General features: G+C 43.4%; 1 protein-coding gene and 1 pseudogene across 2 annotated transcripts in view; one reads left to right on the forward strand and one right to left on the reverse strand.

Moving 5' to 3' along the window:
* The window catches only part of ACE2 (angiotensin converting enzyme 2), a 47,352-nt gene extending 41,597 nt beyond the window's left edge, over positions 1–5,755 (reverse strand). The window contains exons 1-2 of one of the 2 annotated variants that reach the window (XM_002719845.6): positions 5,533–5,755; positions 4,623–4,894 (exon numbers count right to left, since the gene is read on the reverse strand). In XM_002719845.6, coding sequence (XP_002719891.3) covers positions 4,623–4,808 — 186 coding nt within the window. In that variant the 5' untranslated portion in view covers positions 4,809–4,894; positions 5,533–5,755. The remainder of the gene's footprint in view (positions 1–4,622; positions 4,895–5,532) is intronic. The other variant, XM_051826945.3, reaches the window with a different exon arrangement.
* Positions 5,756–5,774: 19 nt separating this feature from the next.
* On the forward strand, positions 5,775–15,554 carry LOC100351353 (ADP-ribosylation factor 1 pseudogene; annotated as a pseudogene).
* Positions 15,555–15,958: the final 404 nt, after the last annotated feature.

A 15,958-nucleotide genomic window follows, 5' to 3' on the forward strand; every position in this document is an offset into this window, starting at 1 on the left:
GCAACCAGCGCAAGAGCATACGCCAGTTCCTGGCAGAGACTGGACTGGCTAAGGACGATCAGCTGAAGGTTCACGGGCTAAGTGCTGTGGCTCAGAGAAACTTAAGTGAGGATTCCCTTGCAATGAGTAGAAATGCCCTTCTGTCCCTTGTCACAAGTTTAAAAACCTCACAGCTTGTATGATGTAACCATTTGGGGTCCGCTTTTAACTTGGACTAGTTGGACTAGTTTCCTCCTTCCTGTAGTAAACTGAAAAGAGCCATACCAAAAACAAAAACAAAACACTATGTGGTCCTAAGAATATTAATGGTAATTGCTAACATTTTACTTATGTTCAATTATGAGTGGATTATTGTTCAACAAATGTTAGAGACTGGGGAGTATAGAGCAAGTCATTTTCAATGTCCAAGAAATTCATTTCTAGTTAACCCCAAAGAAGATACACTAGATCACCAGATAGTCTCATTAAAATAAACCCACACTGTTGCTAACTTAGTGAGTCAATGTGCCTTATAAAAACGGATGCTGGCCCAGGATAAAACATAGGGTGAAGTCAATAGTATACAAATGTATGGGAACAAATTCTCCCCTTTGTGCAGGACAGTTTCAGATATACAGACCGAGGTTGATATTTCTTAATTCCTGACCCTGGGTTCTTTGCTGCCCGCAGGCCAAGAAGAAAGAGAAGAACACCGTGACTGTTTCTGGGAACTGCATTGCCCCACCTTCATGTTCCTCCAGCAGCTGGTCCTTGAATCTCAGAAGGAGCTCAGATTTTTTTCAACTGAATCTTTACTTTAGAACTTCTTCCCACTGGAGATAGTATTGAAACTATGGGCTCTCCAGAAGGAATGATAGTATTATTGTTTTCCATGTTGATATAGAGAAGGTTAAGTGCCAGACACGATATGAAGTCTCTCTCTCTCTCTCTCTCTCTCTCACACACACACACACACACACACACACGAGGGGACTGCATAAAGTTTATGTTAAATAGAGTTAAAAGAGCATCGAAATTCATGCCCAATTTTTTCATAATACTCATTTTCCACGAACTTTTTGAAAATGAGTTCTGTGCGTATGTATTCGTGCCAAACACCTTCACTAAACTTAGTAATCTTGTATAGTATATATCACTAGTATTATGTTAATAATCTTCATCTTACAGATGAGGAAAATGGGTCACAAGGAAGTTAAGAAACTTGCTCAAAATCTTCAGCTTACAAGATTCAGAGCTAGGGGCCAGCGATGTAGCCTGCAGGCAAAGCTGCTGCCTATGATGCTGGCATCTCATATGACGCCAGCTTGAGTGCTGGCTGTTCCACTTCCGATCCAACTCCCTGCTGATGCACTTGGGAAAGCAGTGCAAGATGGCCTAAGTGTTTGGGCCCTGCCACCCACTGGGAGACCTGAAAGAAGCTCCTGGTTCCTGGCTACGGCCTGGCCGAGCCCTGGCCATTACTGCCATCTGGGGAATGAACCGCAGATGGAAGGTCTCTCTCTCTCTCTCTCTCTCTCTCTCTCTGTCTCTCCCTCTCTCTCTAACTCTGCCTTTCCAATAAATAAATCTTTAAAAAAAATTTAGAGCTGGGGGCCAGCATTGTGGCATAGCAGGGTAAAGCTACTCCATGGGATGCCAGCATCTCATATGGGTGCAGGTTCAAGTCCCAGCTGCTCCGCTTCCCATCCAGCTGCCTGCTAATACAATTGGGAAAGCAGCAGAAGATGGCCCAAGTGTTTGGAGGAGTGAACTAGCAGATGAAAGCTCTCTCTCTCTCTCTCTCCTTTCTAACCTGACAAATTTAAAAAAAAAAAAATTAAAAGATTCAGAGCTAGGATTTGAGCAGAGGCTGGTTGTCTGGTCCCCGAGTGCACACTTACTGTATCAGACACGTATATGTGACCACCCTACACTGCATTCCCTACCTTTGTATCTCAGCGGCCTGCTCAGCTTGTTACTTTTGGTAGACCCTGCCATGGTGTCCACTGAACCAGGGGATCTCAATGAGAGTAGAAGCCATTGCTGCCATTGTCTCCCTCTGCAGGTAAACCCACAGCAGCACTTAAGTGCGTTAATGCAGCCTCCACTACTGCCTGAGGAAGGAGGTGTTGGGACCCTTGCTGTCTTCTTAGACTTAAATATTCTCACTTTTTCTTTAAAAAAAATTATTGATTTGAAAGTCAGAGTTAAAGAAAGAGGGAGAGACAGAGGGAAATCTTCCATCTGCTGGCTCACTCCCCAGATGGCCACAATGGCCGGGGGCTGGGCCAGGCCGAAGCCAGGAGCCAGGACCTTCATCTGGGTCTCTCGCATTGGTGCAGGGGCTCAAGCACTTGGGCCATCTTCTGCTGCTTTCCCAGGCCATTAGCAGGGAGCTGGATCGGAAGTAGAGCAGCTGGGACAGTAACTGGCATCCCACCAGCATTGCAGGAAATAGTTTTACCTGCTATGCCACAATGCCTGCCCCAAATATTCTCACTTCTTCCTTAAAAAGCTTGGACTTTCTTCCAGTCTAGCCACACTTAATAGCTTAACACTCTTTCATTCCTGAGTTTTGCTCTACTCTACTGGTACAATCGAAAAGTGAGTGTTGTAATGATCCAAAGACGGTTTTGGCACACATCACTACATCTCATCCCATAATACACATTCTTAGCATCCAGATCTCAACAGAACAGTTACGTCTCTTTAAAAGTCCTAACTCCCCATCACACTAATGGCAATGTCTTAGTGTTCTTGTGTGCACACACAGATAAAGCTCGATTGTGGTGGTTTTGTGTATCAATTCGATCTTCACAGGAGCCCTCTGAGACAGGTAGGGGTGCTATTTTCTTTTTCAGAGCTGTAAAAACTAAGGCCCAGGGAGTCTAATGAAGTAGCTCAAGTTCACCTAGCTAACGAGCAGTGGAAGCAGGATTTAGATGCGGACAGTCTGGCTCCACACCTGAGGCTTGACGCTAGTGTACTCTTCATCACTGTTCATGAAGTATTCAGCAGAAAATGCAGGCAGACACACAATACACTGCAGTCACCTCCAACAGAAATCAACTCACAATTGCGAAGAAAGCCAACACGAAGAGATGAAGAGAGGTAAGGCCAAAGTGTGAGGAAACAAGACCTCTTCTGACAATATTGGCCTGTCAAAAACTCTCTAGGTTCCTTGAATTTTAGAAAAACAGAAAAAATAATCTCTTTGGGGGGAATTTCGAATAACACAGTAAGTCTCAGATTTGATCTGTTCCGTGAATAATTTAATTTAAATATGCAACGCACTAACCATTTGGGAAAAAAAAAAAAAAACTTTCCCAACTACCTATTTGTAGGAAAGTATTGCTGAACCAGTACCACAAAAAGACCTTTTCTCAAATAATGTGCAATTTTCCAGCTATCAAGTTTAGAGGGTATTTCTTTGGCATCTGTGAGAGAAGTTCTTTTTTCTTGTTTTCGGTCTTCCTTTTTTTTTTTTTTCAAGTGAATATTGAGGAACAGTTTAATGAAAAGAGATAATGAAGAGCACACATCTGACAAATCAGGTGGGCATCTCAGTAAAGAGCTGGGAGCCCAGTCTGAAGGCAGCTGGAGTTTCACACACTCGGGCATGGGCCCTCTCCTGCCGGGCTGTCTGGCCGGTCTCCTGGCTGGAGGGCTTCCTGGGTTTAGAATTGCTAGAATTCCTCCCAGAGCTTCCTGACAGCCCCTTTAGTGCAGGGCAGTTCAGATTCCCCTAAACTGCCCTTAGGGAGAGGGCTGGGATGCAACCAACCAGGTTATTAACAGCGATAAGACTTTTGATATGTAAATGATAGCTTGTTACTACATTTCTTCCCTCATTCAATCTCACAAAAGACCCACCCAACAAGGTTATTGAAGAGCAAGACTTTAGATATGTAATTGCTGGCTTGCTTCTACATTTTCCTCATTCCACTACACAGAAATTCTCATTTTTTCTCTGGCCCTTCCTACACAGGTAGGCTCATGTCTTATCTCCCTATCAAGAGAAGTAACCCATAATCTTATGGCGGAGAAAAAAAAATTCTTAAATCTTTGCACTTGTCAAATAAAGCATCTCACAGTCCCAGAATGTTCTGAGATTTTTCCAAACTTGTTTAATTACAGTTTTTCTTGGAGGGCTCTGCTGTGACCTTTGAGAGTCCCTCAGAGCTCCGTGACAATAAGAGAAGGAATTCCCAAGTCCAGACTCACCCTACCCATGAGTAGCTTAATTACTACCTAGTTCTTTCACTAAGCCTCCAGTTTAATTTATTCAGTTTTAATGGATCATTTGTAGAAAATCTTCAGATATTCTTGTTGACACTTTGGGCAAGAGGAAATTATTAACTCAATAACTTATGACATTTCCATAAAGTCTTTGAGAATTATGGTGGTAACGTTATAAAGCATAGTCACTTGTTTCCTAGAATCTGGAGACCAGTGAATTATTTCATAAAAACTTTCCAAATGAACCCCAAGGTCAATTAAATTTAGTCATCTGGGACTCCAGAATCAGAGATGCAGAGGCAAACATCCAGCCTCATAGCTCAGAGCATTTGTTTGATTTCTATTTTCAGTTTTATATAATCTTTAAGAAACAAAAAGAGCCCCATGTAACCATGAAAACTCACCATCTTTTGGACATTCTCTTCGGTAATATTGGTGTTATAATCCCAAGAAGCAAGTGCACTTTGATAAGACAGGTCTTCAGCTTCCTGGTTAAACTTCTCCAAAAATGTCTTGGCCAGTTCCTCGATGGTAGACTGAGCAGCAGTGACAGCCACAAGGCTGAGAAGGAGCCAGGAAGAACCTGACATCTTTCCCGGTGCACCAAGATCCCATCCACTGAGTGACTTTCCCTGGAGTTTTGCTCTCTCATCAGCCTTTGAACTTGGGTTGGGCACTGAAAAGGGAAGACAAAAAAAAAAAAAAAAAGAAGAAGAAAACCGTAAACAATCTGCTGAACCAATAGAAAGTTAAGTTCATCCTGGAGAGGACAGATATGCAAACAGATTTTAGAAAGATTTTTTTAAGTAAATTAAATAAAGAAACGTTATTCATTAATCCTAGAGAAATTTAGTTCTCTTAGAACATTACAGCCAAATCAAAACTTGTACATTTTGTTAATATGTCCCTAAAAATCTGTTAAAGATACACTGAAAGTGTTGTGATTTTACAGTATCCAGAGACCCAGAATTAGGAATCATGGGAGTAATGTTGCCATTTATATGTTTTCAAACAATTCTATGAATAGTTATCCTCTTTTACTTTTATCTCAAGTTCTTATTCACTGAAACCCTCTTCTGTAGTAGTATTTTCCCTTCCAGATAAATGACTTTGCCCTTGTTTTTAAGGAATTCATTTTTTTCTGATTGATTTTCATTTCTACAACCACTTTAGAAAATTCTAAGACTACCCTCCCCTGCCCTCTTGATTTGGCTTTGGAAAATCTAAAAGACTCATTTGCCATTTACCAGATGACTGTATTACACACTGACTCTATGGCTAACTTTGTTGTATACCTCCTTCCCTGTCACTTACCTGTTCAAAACTCAGTCAAGATCCCCAGAAAGTTAAGAATGTTTCCTCATGGTAGGAGATCCAAAGACTGTGCATATCAAGTTCTCATTATCCATGGCCGTGGGATCATGGCCATAAAGAATCCAAAGAGATTTTAGTAGTTATCCTGTTGAATATCAGGAGCTGCTCAGTGTCCTCATTCCCAGGGTGTAGGCATGAGTGTCACAGATAAAAGACAGGAGTCACTTTAAATGACAGGGCCCATGGGCTTGCTTGACTGTGATTATGAAACCTTCACACAGAGAAAATATTTCTTCACCCAGAAAAACAAGTCTTCCAGGTTCAGGTGAAATGGTAATAACCAAGCCTTAAAAAAATTTCCACTACTTCTCCCTATTCCAAAGTTGTACATATTGTTGTAGAAAAGGAAAAAGATGTATAGGTAACTGTTCAAAGTACTTTGTACTGTAATATTTTATTTAAGCATCACAAAAAACCTATAGGAAAGCATCTTTAGCACCATTTTACAGATTAGGAAACTAAAATAAATTGCCAAACTCTACTTAGCTAATAAGTGATGGAGCCAGGACACGGATTCCTGCACTTAGATTCTAAAGGACAGGTCCTTCACTAAGCTGAAGTTAGCAGTTCAAGAATAATAATGAGGGGCCAGTGCTGTGGTGTAGTGGGTTAAGCCTCTGCCTGTGGCACCAGCATCCCATATGGGTGCCAGTTCGAGTCCCGGCAGCTCCACTTCCAATCCCGCTCTCTGCTACAGCCTGGGAAAGCAGCGGAAGATGGCCTAAGCACTTGGCCCTGCACCTGCGTGGGAGACCCAGAAGAAGCTCCTGGCTCCTGGCTTCGGTTCGGCTCAGCTCTAGCCATTGCAGACATTTGGGGAGTGAACCAGCGGTTGGAAGACTTCTCTCTCTCTCTGCCTCTACCTCTCTGTAGCTCTGCCTTTCAAATAAATAAATAAATAAATCTTAAAAAAAATCATGAAAGTACAGGCAAACAATAGCAGAGGGACTTGCGCCTTCAGTGAGTCTAATGGATTTGGTTCTAACACACCTGATGTGAATCAAAACATATTCTCCCTTAAGATACAAAGCAATTGGCAAGTGTAAGTAATAATAATAACGAATGTTAAAAGATAGTGGGGTGGAGGGGGGGAATCAGTGCAAAAATCTCAGCAATGCTCCTCCCACCTTCAAGGACACTGAGAATACACTCACTTCTCCCAAGCATTGGGAGAAAAATCAGCCAGAAAAAGCTGTAGCAGCATGTGACTCTGAACAGAGTTGGAATGTTAACTGCAATAAACACCAAAACAAATCTCTTCAGCTCCTATGAATATGGGAGAAGTCCCACTGCAATTCACTGACGCAGAAATCAGATTTCTATGAGCAAAATGCTAAGTGCTCAAAATAGATGGACAAGGAGCCTGAGATAACAGTGAGACAGAAAAGTGTTGGAAACCAGGAAACTTTGACAAGGGAAGGAAGAGGGGGAGATTCTGCTATAATGGTTCTAGAAGAGAACCAGCTCATAATGGCTGCCTGCAAGCATTGACTGGATTGTTGAAATTGTTGTTTTCTCTCCACTGAGGAGAAGCCAATGTTCGGATAGTTATCTGGAAGTATTGTCTTTGAAGCCTTTCTGAGAATGGACAGAATCCACACAGGGGATGGGACGCAGAAAAAACGACTGGCCTAAAGGAATATAGTACCTTTGAGAAAGAATGGAGACCCTGAAAATACCAGAAGGCTGGAAGTGCAGGAAAGCTGTTCTAATTTTGAGAAGAGTCGAGGGTGAGCTTATATTTCATAAGTGATAGAAGGAAGTTTGCCCTTGACGGCTGACAGAACTAGAAATGGTAAATTTTAGAGTGTGGTTTGCACTTGAAAATGTGTATCTCTGGTCCATTAAGGATTCACCAGGACAAGTCAAATGCTGCCTGCCTCATTTCCTCTCTGATAATAGAATGAGAAAGTAAACAATCCAAAGACACAATATACTTTCCATTTTAATAAAAATCCAACAAAGGGTAAAATGCTATGAGTAGATGCAAATGCTCCGCCTAAAACAGCCACACAACCAATGCAGGATCCAGTACAGGATGCAATCCAGGACTGCCAGTGCTCTGATCAGCAACAACCCGTGCCTAAAACAACAAGAATCTTGATTTAATCATCATTGATTGAGTACCTGAATGTGCCAGATACAATTCTAGATATTGGATATGCACTAATGAGTAAGGCAGGACAAGTTCTTATGAATATCATGTTACATGAGGTGATGGAAGAGAAAAGAAACAAACAGTTGGTGAGAACAAGCAGGAAATGGAGGCTAGAGAAGTATGAAGCTGGGAGAGACATTTTCTATGAGGAGGACCTCTCTGAGAAGGTGACATTTGAGCAGAGACCTGGAAGAAAGGCTGAGGCCATCCTGTGGGAACACAACCAACGTCTGGCTCCAAGCAGCTACTGTTGAGGTCTCCTGCTGGTGTAGCTTCCACTTGTCCACAAGCAAGGGGAATATTTTCTGCAAAGCTCCCCAGGGGCCTTTTTGGCAAGAAGGAAATGAGCATCCTTATGATGGGCCTGGATACTGCAGGGAAGACGATGCAGTTCAAGCTGAAGCTTGGTGAAATTGCGACCACCAGTTTTCAATGTGAAGATGTTGAATAGAAGAATGTGGGTATCACCGTGTGGAAGGTGAGTGGCCAAGACAAGATTCGGCCCCGTGGCACCACTACTAACAAAACACCCAAGGCTTGATCTTTGCTGTGTACAGCAATGACAGAGAACATGTGAACAAGACACAGGAAGAGTTCATGAGGATGCTGGCCGAGGATGAGCTGCAAGACACGGTCGTCCTGGTGTTTGCCAACAAGCAGGACCTCCCCAGTGCCATGAATGAATCACAGACAAGATGGGGCAGCATTCCCTAAGCCACAGGAACTGGTACTTTCGAGCCACCTGTGCCACCAGCAGGGGAGGGCTCTATGAAGGGCCGCACTGGCTGTCCAGTCAGCTCTGGAATTCAGAAGTGAATGAGAATCCCCTTTCCCCCACTTCTTCCGCCTCCACCCTCTGCTTTCCTCTCATGTGGCAAACATGCGACTCTGTGGCCCAGAGTACCAGAAGTCCTGGTACTTTATGGGTTGGTCACAGTGTGCATCGTACCAAGCTGTTCCTATGCAAACGCAGCCTGCAGCCAGGTTCTTAGTTAACATAAATAGTTTCTGTTTCTGGTCCTCTGCCATTGAGGGAGTTTTTGATACTCCTATGCAATATTACTTAGCTCTTAAAAAATTATTGTAAAAAGAAAATCAATTCACTGTTTAGTCCTGAGAAGGGATTTAGGTACATTGACACCTGGACTCCAGGAGTCTGTAGCTGTGTTATATTAAGAGTTAGAAGCACCAAGGGGTGGGTGTTAGATCTGTTAAGACCCATCTAGTTTTTAATCCAAATTCAGTGCATTTTATTTTCTTTTTAAAGGATTTATTAAAGGCAGAGTTACAGAGAGAGAGAGAGTGAGAGAGAGCGAGAGAGAGAGAGAGCTGTTCCATCCATTAGTTCACTCCCCAGATGGCTGCAATGGCCAGAGGTGGACCAGGCCAAAGCCAGGAGGCAGAAGTTTCTTCCAGGTCTTCCAGGTGGATTCTGGGGCCCAAGCACTTGGGCCATCTGCTGCTGCTTTCCCAGGTGCATTAGCAGGGAGCTGGATTGGAAGTGGAGCAGCTGGGACTCGAACTGGTGCTACCATATGGGATGCAGGCACCACAGATGTGGCTTTACCAGCTAGGCTACAGCATCAGCCCCTAATTTTTTTAAGATTTATTTATTTATTTGAAAGTTAGAGCCACAGAGAGAGGAGGAGACAGAGAGAGAGGTCTTCCATCTGCTAGTTTACCCTCTAGATGGCCACAACAGCCAGAACTGGGCCAATTCGAAGCCAGGAGCCAGGAGCTTCCTCTGGGTCTTCCACTTGTGTGCAGGGCCCCAAGACCTTGGGCCATCCTCCACTGTTTTCCCCAGGCTATTAGCAGGGAGCTGGATAGGAAGTGGAAGCAGCCAGGACTTTGACAGGCACCCATATGGGATGCCAGCACTGCAGGCAGAGGCTTAACTTACTATGCCACAGGGCCAGCCCCAGTGCATTTTATAAAATAGTGTAAAATACAAGCGGAGGAGAACACTGGAACACACAGGAGGGAGACTGCCTAGCGTGGGGTTTGCAGTAACGACCTGAGTGCAGGAACTTGAGAGGCAGTGACAAAAAAAAAAAAAAAAAAAAAACAAACACCACCACCACTCTGCATGGTCACAAGAGAGAGCCCGGGGGCTCACTTGTCTTTGGGTCACCCTGCATTCCATAGCATTGTGCTTGTACTCTTTCTCACACCATCACCTGGGGAGGTGGGGCTGGGAGGCCACTGCATCCAACTCTCCCCTCTGGCCCAGTTGGTAAGCATGCAGCCAGAGAGGGAGCCTGTCATTCCTAGCATTCACTCACTCACTCATGCACCTGTTAAGACATGTTGGCAGGGTGTCTGGGGTCACATCAGCAGGAGCACCTGCTACCTGGGAGGGTTGGTCCATTCTACAACCACAGCCCCCGGAAATACGCTGATCTCCATGTGTGAAGCAGCTTTCTCTCCCACAGCTTGCATGACTCTGATTTGCCACTGAATTATTCTTTTGTATTTTGATAAACACTGAAGAAGTTGGAGCTGTGAAATTTCTCTTGGGGAAAACCTCTGAATTGTTTTCTTTGGTGTCGTGGAACCTCTTACTGCTTTCAGCACACGATCAGTAATCAATTGTTTTGTATACTTGTTTTCAGTTTTCATTTTGACAAACACCGTATTTATAACTATTAGAATAAAATCTCTTTATTAAAAAAATGATGAAAGCCCTATGGCTATCTGGGGAAATACTTCCTGACAGGGAGCAGCAGGAAAGGAGACCAGTTAGTGAGTTACTATAGTAGCCTAGTCAAGTGTAACATGAGCTGTACATCAACCTTGGGTGCTCAAGAAAATGGAAATCCCTCTTAGACTATTCCAGACTTTGTTAAGGGAAATATTAGATACAAAACAATCTGGAACATCTTACTCACTTTTAGAGAGATCTGAGAGTATCCAGAAGAAAATAAAAAAGAGAGAAGATGGTTATAAAATAATACAATTTGAGGAACAATCCAGATATGGAGAAGACTTAGGGTGCAACTGTGCTCCATCACGGTCCTGCCATTCAGAAGAAGAGTTGGGTAACAGGGGATTTGCTCTGTCACTGGTCAGCAGTGTGACTTCAGGCACTTGATATCCTCTCTGTACCTAATTGCTTTGCTTCAAAGCTGATGATGGTCTTAACACCATCTCATAGGGATGTTGTGTGCATTGCATCAATCAATACATTAGAACATGAAAAACAATGCTAGAAGTCTAGTAATAAAAGCTACTCAAGGCTGGCGCCGCGGCTCAATAGGCTAATCCTCCGCCTAGCGGCGCCGGCACACCGGGTTCTAGTCCCGGTCAGGGCGCCGGATTCTGTCCCGGTTGCCCCTCTTCCAGGCCAGCTCTCTGCTGTGGCCCAGGAGTGCAGTGGAGGATGGCCCAAGTGCTTGGGCCCTGCACCCCATGGGAGACCAGGAGAAACACCTGGCTCCTGCCTTCGGATCAGCGCGGTGCGCTGGCCACAGCGCACCGGCCGCGGAGGCCATTGGAGGGTGAACCAACGGCAAAAGGAAGACCTTGCTCTCTGTCTCTCTCTCTCTCACTGTCCACTCTGCCTGTCAAAAAAAAAAAAAAAAGCTACTCAAAATGGAAGGTGCAGTGCATCTGGGGAGTAAATTTCCATACTACAATGTTTAAGCAAGCCTTCTGCAAGGTCATCTTTCAAGGATACTGCAGCAGAGACTGACTGAGTTTGATTCAAAGGTTCATTTGGACTGTAGGAAAAGGAGAAACGTGATGGCCTGTGCTAAAACAGTAGGCTGGAGGAGCTCACCAATGGAACGAGTAGAATCATTCGTGAAAGGCAGAGATTGTCACAGACAGGCTACATGAGCCCAGTTATCGAGAACTTCTCACTTAATTATGGTCATGTTCTAGCATGAAACCTACATAGAAAACAGAGAAAACTTGAGAGAAACAGAGGTCATGGATGTAAATGACTGCCTTCCTCCCCCCACCCCGCCCAACACTTGCAGATATTATCTTTGTTGATTGTATACTTTGCACCAAGCTCCATACATACATAAACTTTCCACAACAACCCTTACAAGTAGGAACTGTGAGATCCATTCTGTAACTAAGGAAACGGAGCTTCTGAGTGTTCTTAAGACTGATTCAAATTCCAACAACTGATGGGTAGTGGAGCTGGATTTCGACCCCAGGATATTTAAGAGACCTCATTTTTTCCAATGCGCCACAGGCTGATTTATCTGCTAACTTCATGCAGGTCCAGTAAGTCCTCAGCAATCCCTCACATTCTGAGAATTTGCAAAAACACAAAATACTGCTTTGATTCTACCAGTTTTACATTTGAAAACCATTTTAGATACACATTTTTCTAAAATGCTTTTCATCTTAGTCAGGATGTTGCCTGGACATCATTCCATGCATATTTTTCCTTTAGATGTTTCAGTGTAATCATCTGGAACATTATTACTGGCTTGGCTATTAACGCGACAATGTCTTCAGGGCTTGCCATTAAATGGCTCCAAATAGCTTTATTGCTAATAATTCTGCTGTCTTTGCATGTTCGGAGTTCACTGCATCGACTTTGAGTAGCCCTGCCCACCACAAATCCCCTCCCTGTTTCTGATCTGCTGTATTGCTCACATCTAAAACCAGATAACCATGGAGTCCAACAGAAAGTTCCCTCTTCAGAGGCTCAAACCTGAGGGTGAGTCTTCAGTTTTCTGGAGCAAAGTGCATAGACTTTGAGATCCACATTTCCCTTACTGCTCAACTTTTTATATACTTCCGACACGTTCACAAATGGTGAGGCTGCCAAACAGCTATAGCGAAACACTCCTCCAGCTTCCCAAGCTGAGAAGATATCTTTGGCAAACATCACAGAAGAAAGGATGTTTTGTGCAGTTTCTTATCTTAAAATTGATTGAGTAATGCTTCTGACAGGAACCAGGAGGAGGATCAGGAATACAAAGCACAGAGAAATTTAACAGTTGACATGGCAAAGACTCATTCGCATTTAGTACAATTGCTTTTGACCACATGTCTATCACATAAAGTGAATTTGGAAGTGCTTTACAGAAAATAAATTATAGGGACTAGCATTGTGGCACAGCCGGGAAAGCTGCCACCTGTGACGTCAGCATTCCATATGCACACCAGTTCAAGTCTTGGCTGCCCCACTTCCAATCCAGCTCACTGCTAATGGCCTAGGGAAAGCAGCAGGAGATATTCCAAGTGTTTGGGTTCCTGATACCTACATGGGAGACCCCAATGAAGTTCCTAGCTCCTAACTTCAGACTGACCCAGTCCTGGCCATTGTAGCCATCTGGGGAGTGAACCAGAAGATGGAAGATCTCTCTCTGTCTCTCCCTCTCCAGCTCTGACTTTCAAAATAAAGAAGTAAACTTATTTTTAAAAAGAAAATAAATCAGAAGTAGGCTTTTCAGCCCAAATAAAAAGCTAAAAATGTTTTCCTGTTTATATTTCCAGTAATATAATAGTACTTTTTCCCTGCAGATAAAGCAAAGATACTCTCCATTAACCAAATTGACAAGTATTTTTTTTCCTTTTTTTTTTTTTTTAGACAGGCAGAGTGGACAGTGAGAGAGAGACAAGGAGAAAGGTCTTCCTTTACTGTCTTCCTTTTACGTTGGCCAATGCGGCCGGTGCGCTGCAGCCGGCGCACCGCGCCAATCCGAAACCAGGAGCCAGGTGCTTCTCCTGGCTTCCCATGTGGGTGCAGGGCCCAAGGACTTGGACCATCCTCCACCGAACCCCCAGGCCACAGCAGAGAGCTGGACTCGAAGAGGGGCAACCGGGACTAGAACCCGGTGTGCCGGCTGCAGGTGGAGGATTAGCCTAGTGAGCCGCGGCGCCAGCCTTGACAAGTATTTTCAACAGATGAAGTTCAAATTTGTGAGGATAAACTGGATTCTGGAGAGGTTGTACTGATTATTATTCACTTGAATTTATGAGAGTACAGTGCTTGCCCCAGTAACTCAAATTTATTTACTTCTTCCACACCTAGACTATACGAACTATTAATAAGTACCAGAGCAGGCTGGGGCTGTAGTGTAGTGGGCTGAGCCTCTGCCTGTGGCACCAGCATCCCATATGGGCACCAGTTTATGTCATGGCTGCTTCCTCTTCTGATCCAGCTCTCTGCTAATGGTCTGGAAAGGCAAGAAGATGGCTCAAGTACTTGGGCCCCTGCCACCCATGTGGGAGACCAAGAAGAAGCACCTGGCTCCTGGCTTTGGATCAGTCCAGTTCTGGCCTTTGTGACCATCTGGTGAGTGAACCAGCAGATGGAAGACCTCTCCGTCTCTCTGTCTCTCTTTCTCTCTCAGTCTGTGACTCTGCCTCTCAAATGAATAAATAATTTTTTTTAAAAAAAAAGAAGCACTAGAGCAAAGGAGCCCCCCTTTAGAGTGTTGGAGCCCTAAGCATCTAAAAACTTTAGCTTTTATCCTAAGTGAAATGAGTCTATGGTAGAATTTGAACTGAAGAGTGACATGATCTCATTTACATCTAAAAAGAATCACTCTGGCTATTGCATGGAGAATAGACTTCATATGGGGCAAGACTACATACAGGCAGAGAGGCCCCTGTGGAGGCTATTGCAATAATCTAGGTGAGATAGGATGGTGCCTTGCTGGAGCAATACAGTTGGTAAGCTATCATCGGAATTTGAAAACATTTTTAAAGTAAAACTAACAGAGTTTACTGGTGAATTGGATATAAGCTCTGAAAGAGTCAAGGATCATTTCATGGGTTTCCGGTTTGAATAACTAAGATGATATTGATATCAGTTTAGATGGGGAATGTTGGTGGAGAAATAAGTTTAGAAGGAGGAGTAGTTCATTCAAATTTGCAGCATCTGTTAGAAATCCAAGTGAAGATATTAAGAAGGCAATCAGATATACAAATCTGGGGTTTGACAGAGAGGTCAGAGGTGGAGATATAAATATGATAATTGTGAGCTAGAGATGGTTAGTCAAATATGTATTTTTAGCTTAGGCTAAAAGGAAAATTTTTACTTCTTCAGGATCTCAGTGTGCTGAAAACTATTACTTAGTCCCAACCTCAGGAGGAGAGGGGGATAGATAAATAACTTACTTTAAATGACCATGCCTAATGGAGCCATCTGCAAAATAACAGGGGACTTTCAGGAAATTGCCCAGGGTGTCAAATACCTTCATTAGTTTACAACAAAGTAGAAATGTCTCAAGAGCAGAAGGAGATAGTGTTGAAGAAAGGTATGGATTCAGGGAAGGCAACTGACATGATAGTCAGATTCAAGTATCTCAGACCCATCCCAGGTCAAGGCTGCAGTACTGGTGGCCATTTGAGCAGAAGACTCTTTTTGGAGTCAGTTCCTGCCTCTCAGCTAGAGTCTGAGGTTGGTCACTGCATCCTAAACAACTCTAAATATCTTGTAATAAGCCTCCATTCTTATTAATCCCTACTTTAATCTATGGTTTCAGTGTAAGAATCATGTTTTCTGATTTAATTGGAAATGCTCAGTAGTTACCTTCCTGAAGACTAGCAGGGTCATTTTGGAGACCCCATTTTACTCTCTCCCTCCTCATCTTCTAAGGAATTTGTCTGGTCTGGGTCGGTCATCAGTGGGACTTTGTCAAAAATAGATACTGACTGCATCCCCAACTTCACTACTCACTCAGAAAGTCTCTCCAAAGCTGAAGAGGAGACCGCACAGAAAACCAATGCAATAATATATCCAGGTAGAGCCAGTTGTACTAACTCCAAGATCATTGCTAGGATTGCTGATCAAGGCATTCACAACTATCATAATGCCAAAGCTCACTGATGACTGTGAAACTGAGAGTTAAGGAATGAAGTAACTTTGACAGTCTATTTCATTAATATTTTCTACTTTTTAATGTATTATTAAATGTGTTCATCTTTTTTTTTCAATACTACATTGATCCTTTGCTGCTACTCAGTACTGTCAAATCTGTGGCCACAAGCTAGCTCCATTTTTCCACAAGTGAGGTTATAAAAATCTCTAGATGATCAGATGAAGGATATTATTCTAAATAGAATATTAAAGTAGAATGTTGGGGCGGGTGTTGTGGCACAGCAGGTTAAGCCACCACTTGAGACAAACACATCTCATATCAGGGTGCTTAGGATGGAATACCACTTATGTTTCTAATTCAGCTTCCTGATAATGTGCCTGGGAGGCAACAGCTGATGACCCAAGAACTTGAG

The sequence above is a fragment of the Oryctolagus cuniculus genome, chromosome X, assembly GCF_051225735.1.
Source record: "Oryctolagus cuniculus isolate XC-2025 breed Fujian yellow rabbit chromosome X, ASM5122573v1, whole genome shotgun sequence".
Lineage (NCBI taxonomy): Eukaryota > Metazoa > Chordata > Mammalia > Lagomorpha > Leporidae > Oryctolagus > Oryctolagus cuniculus.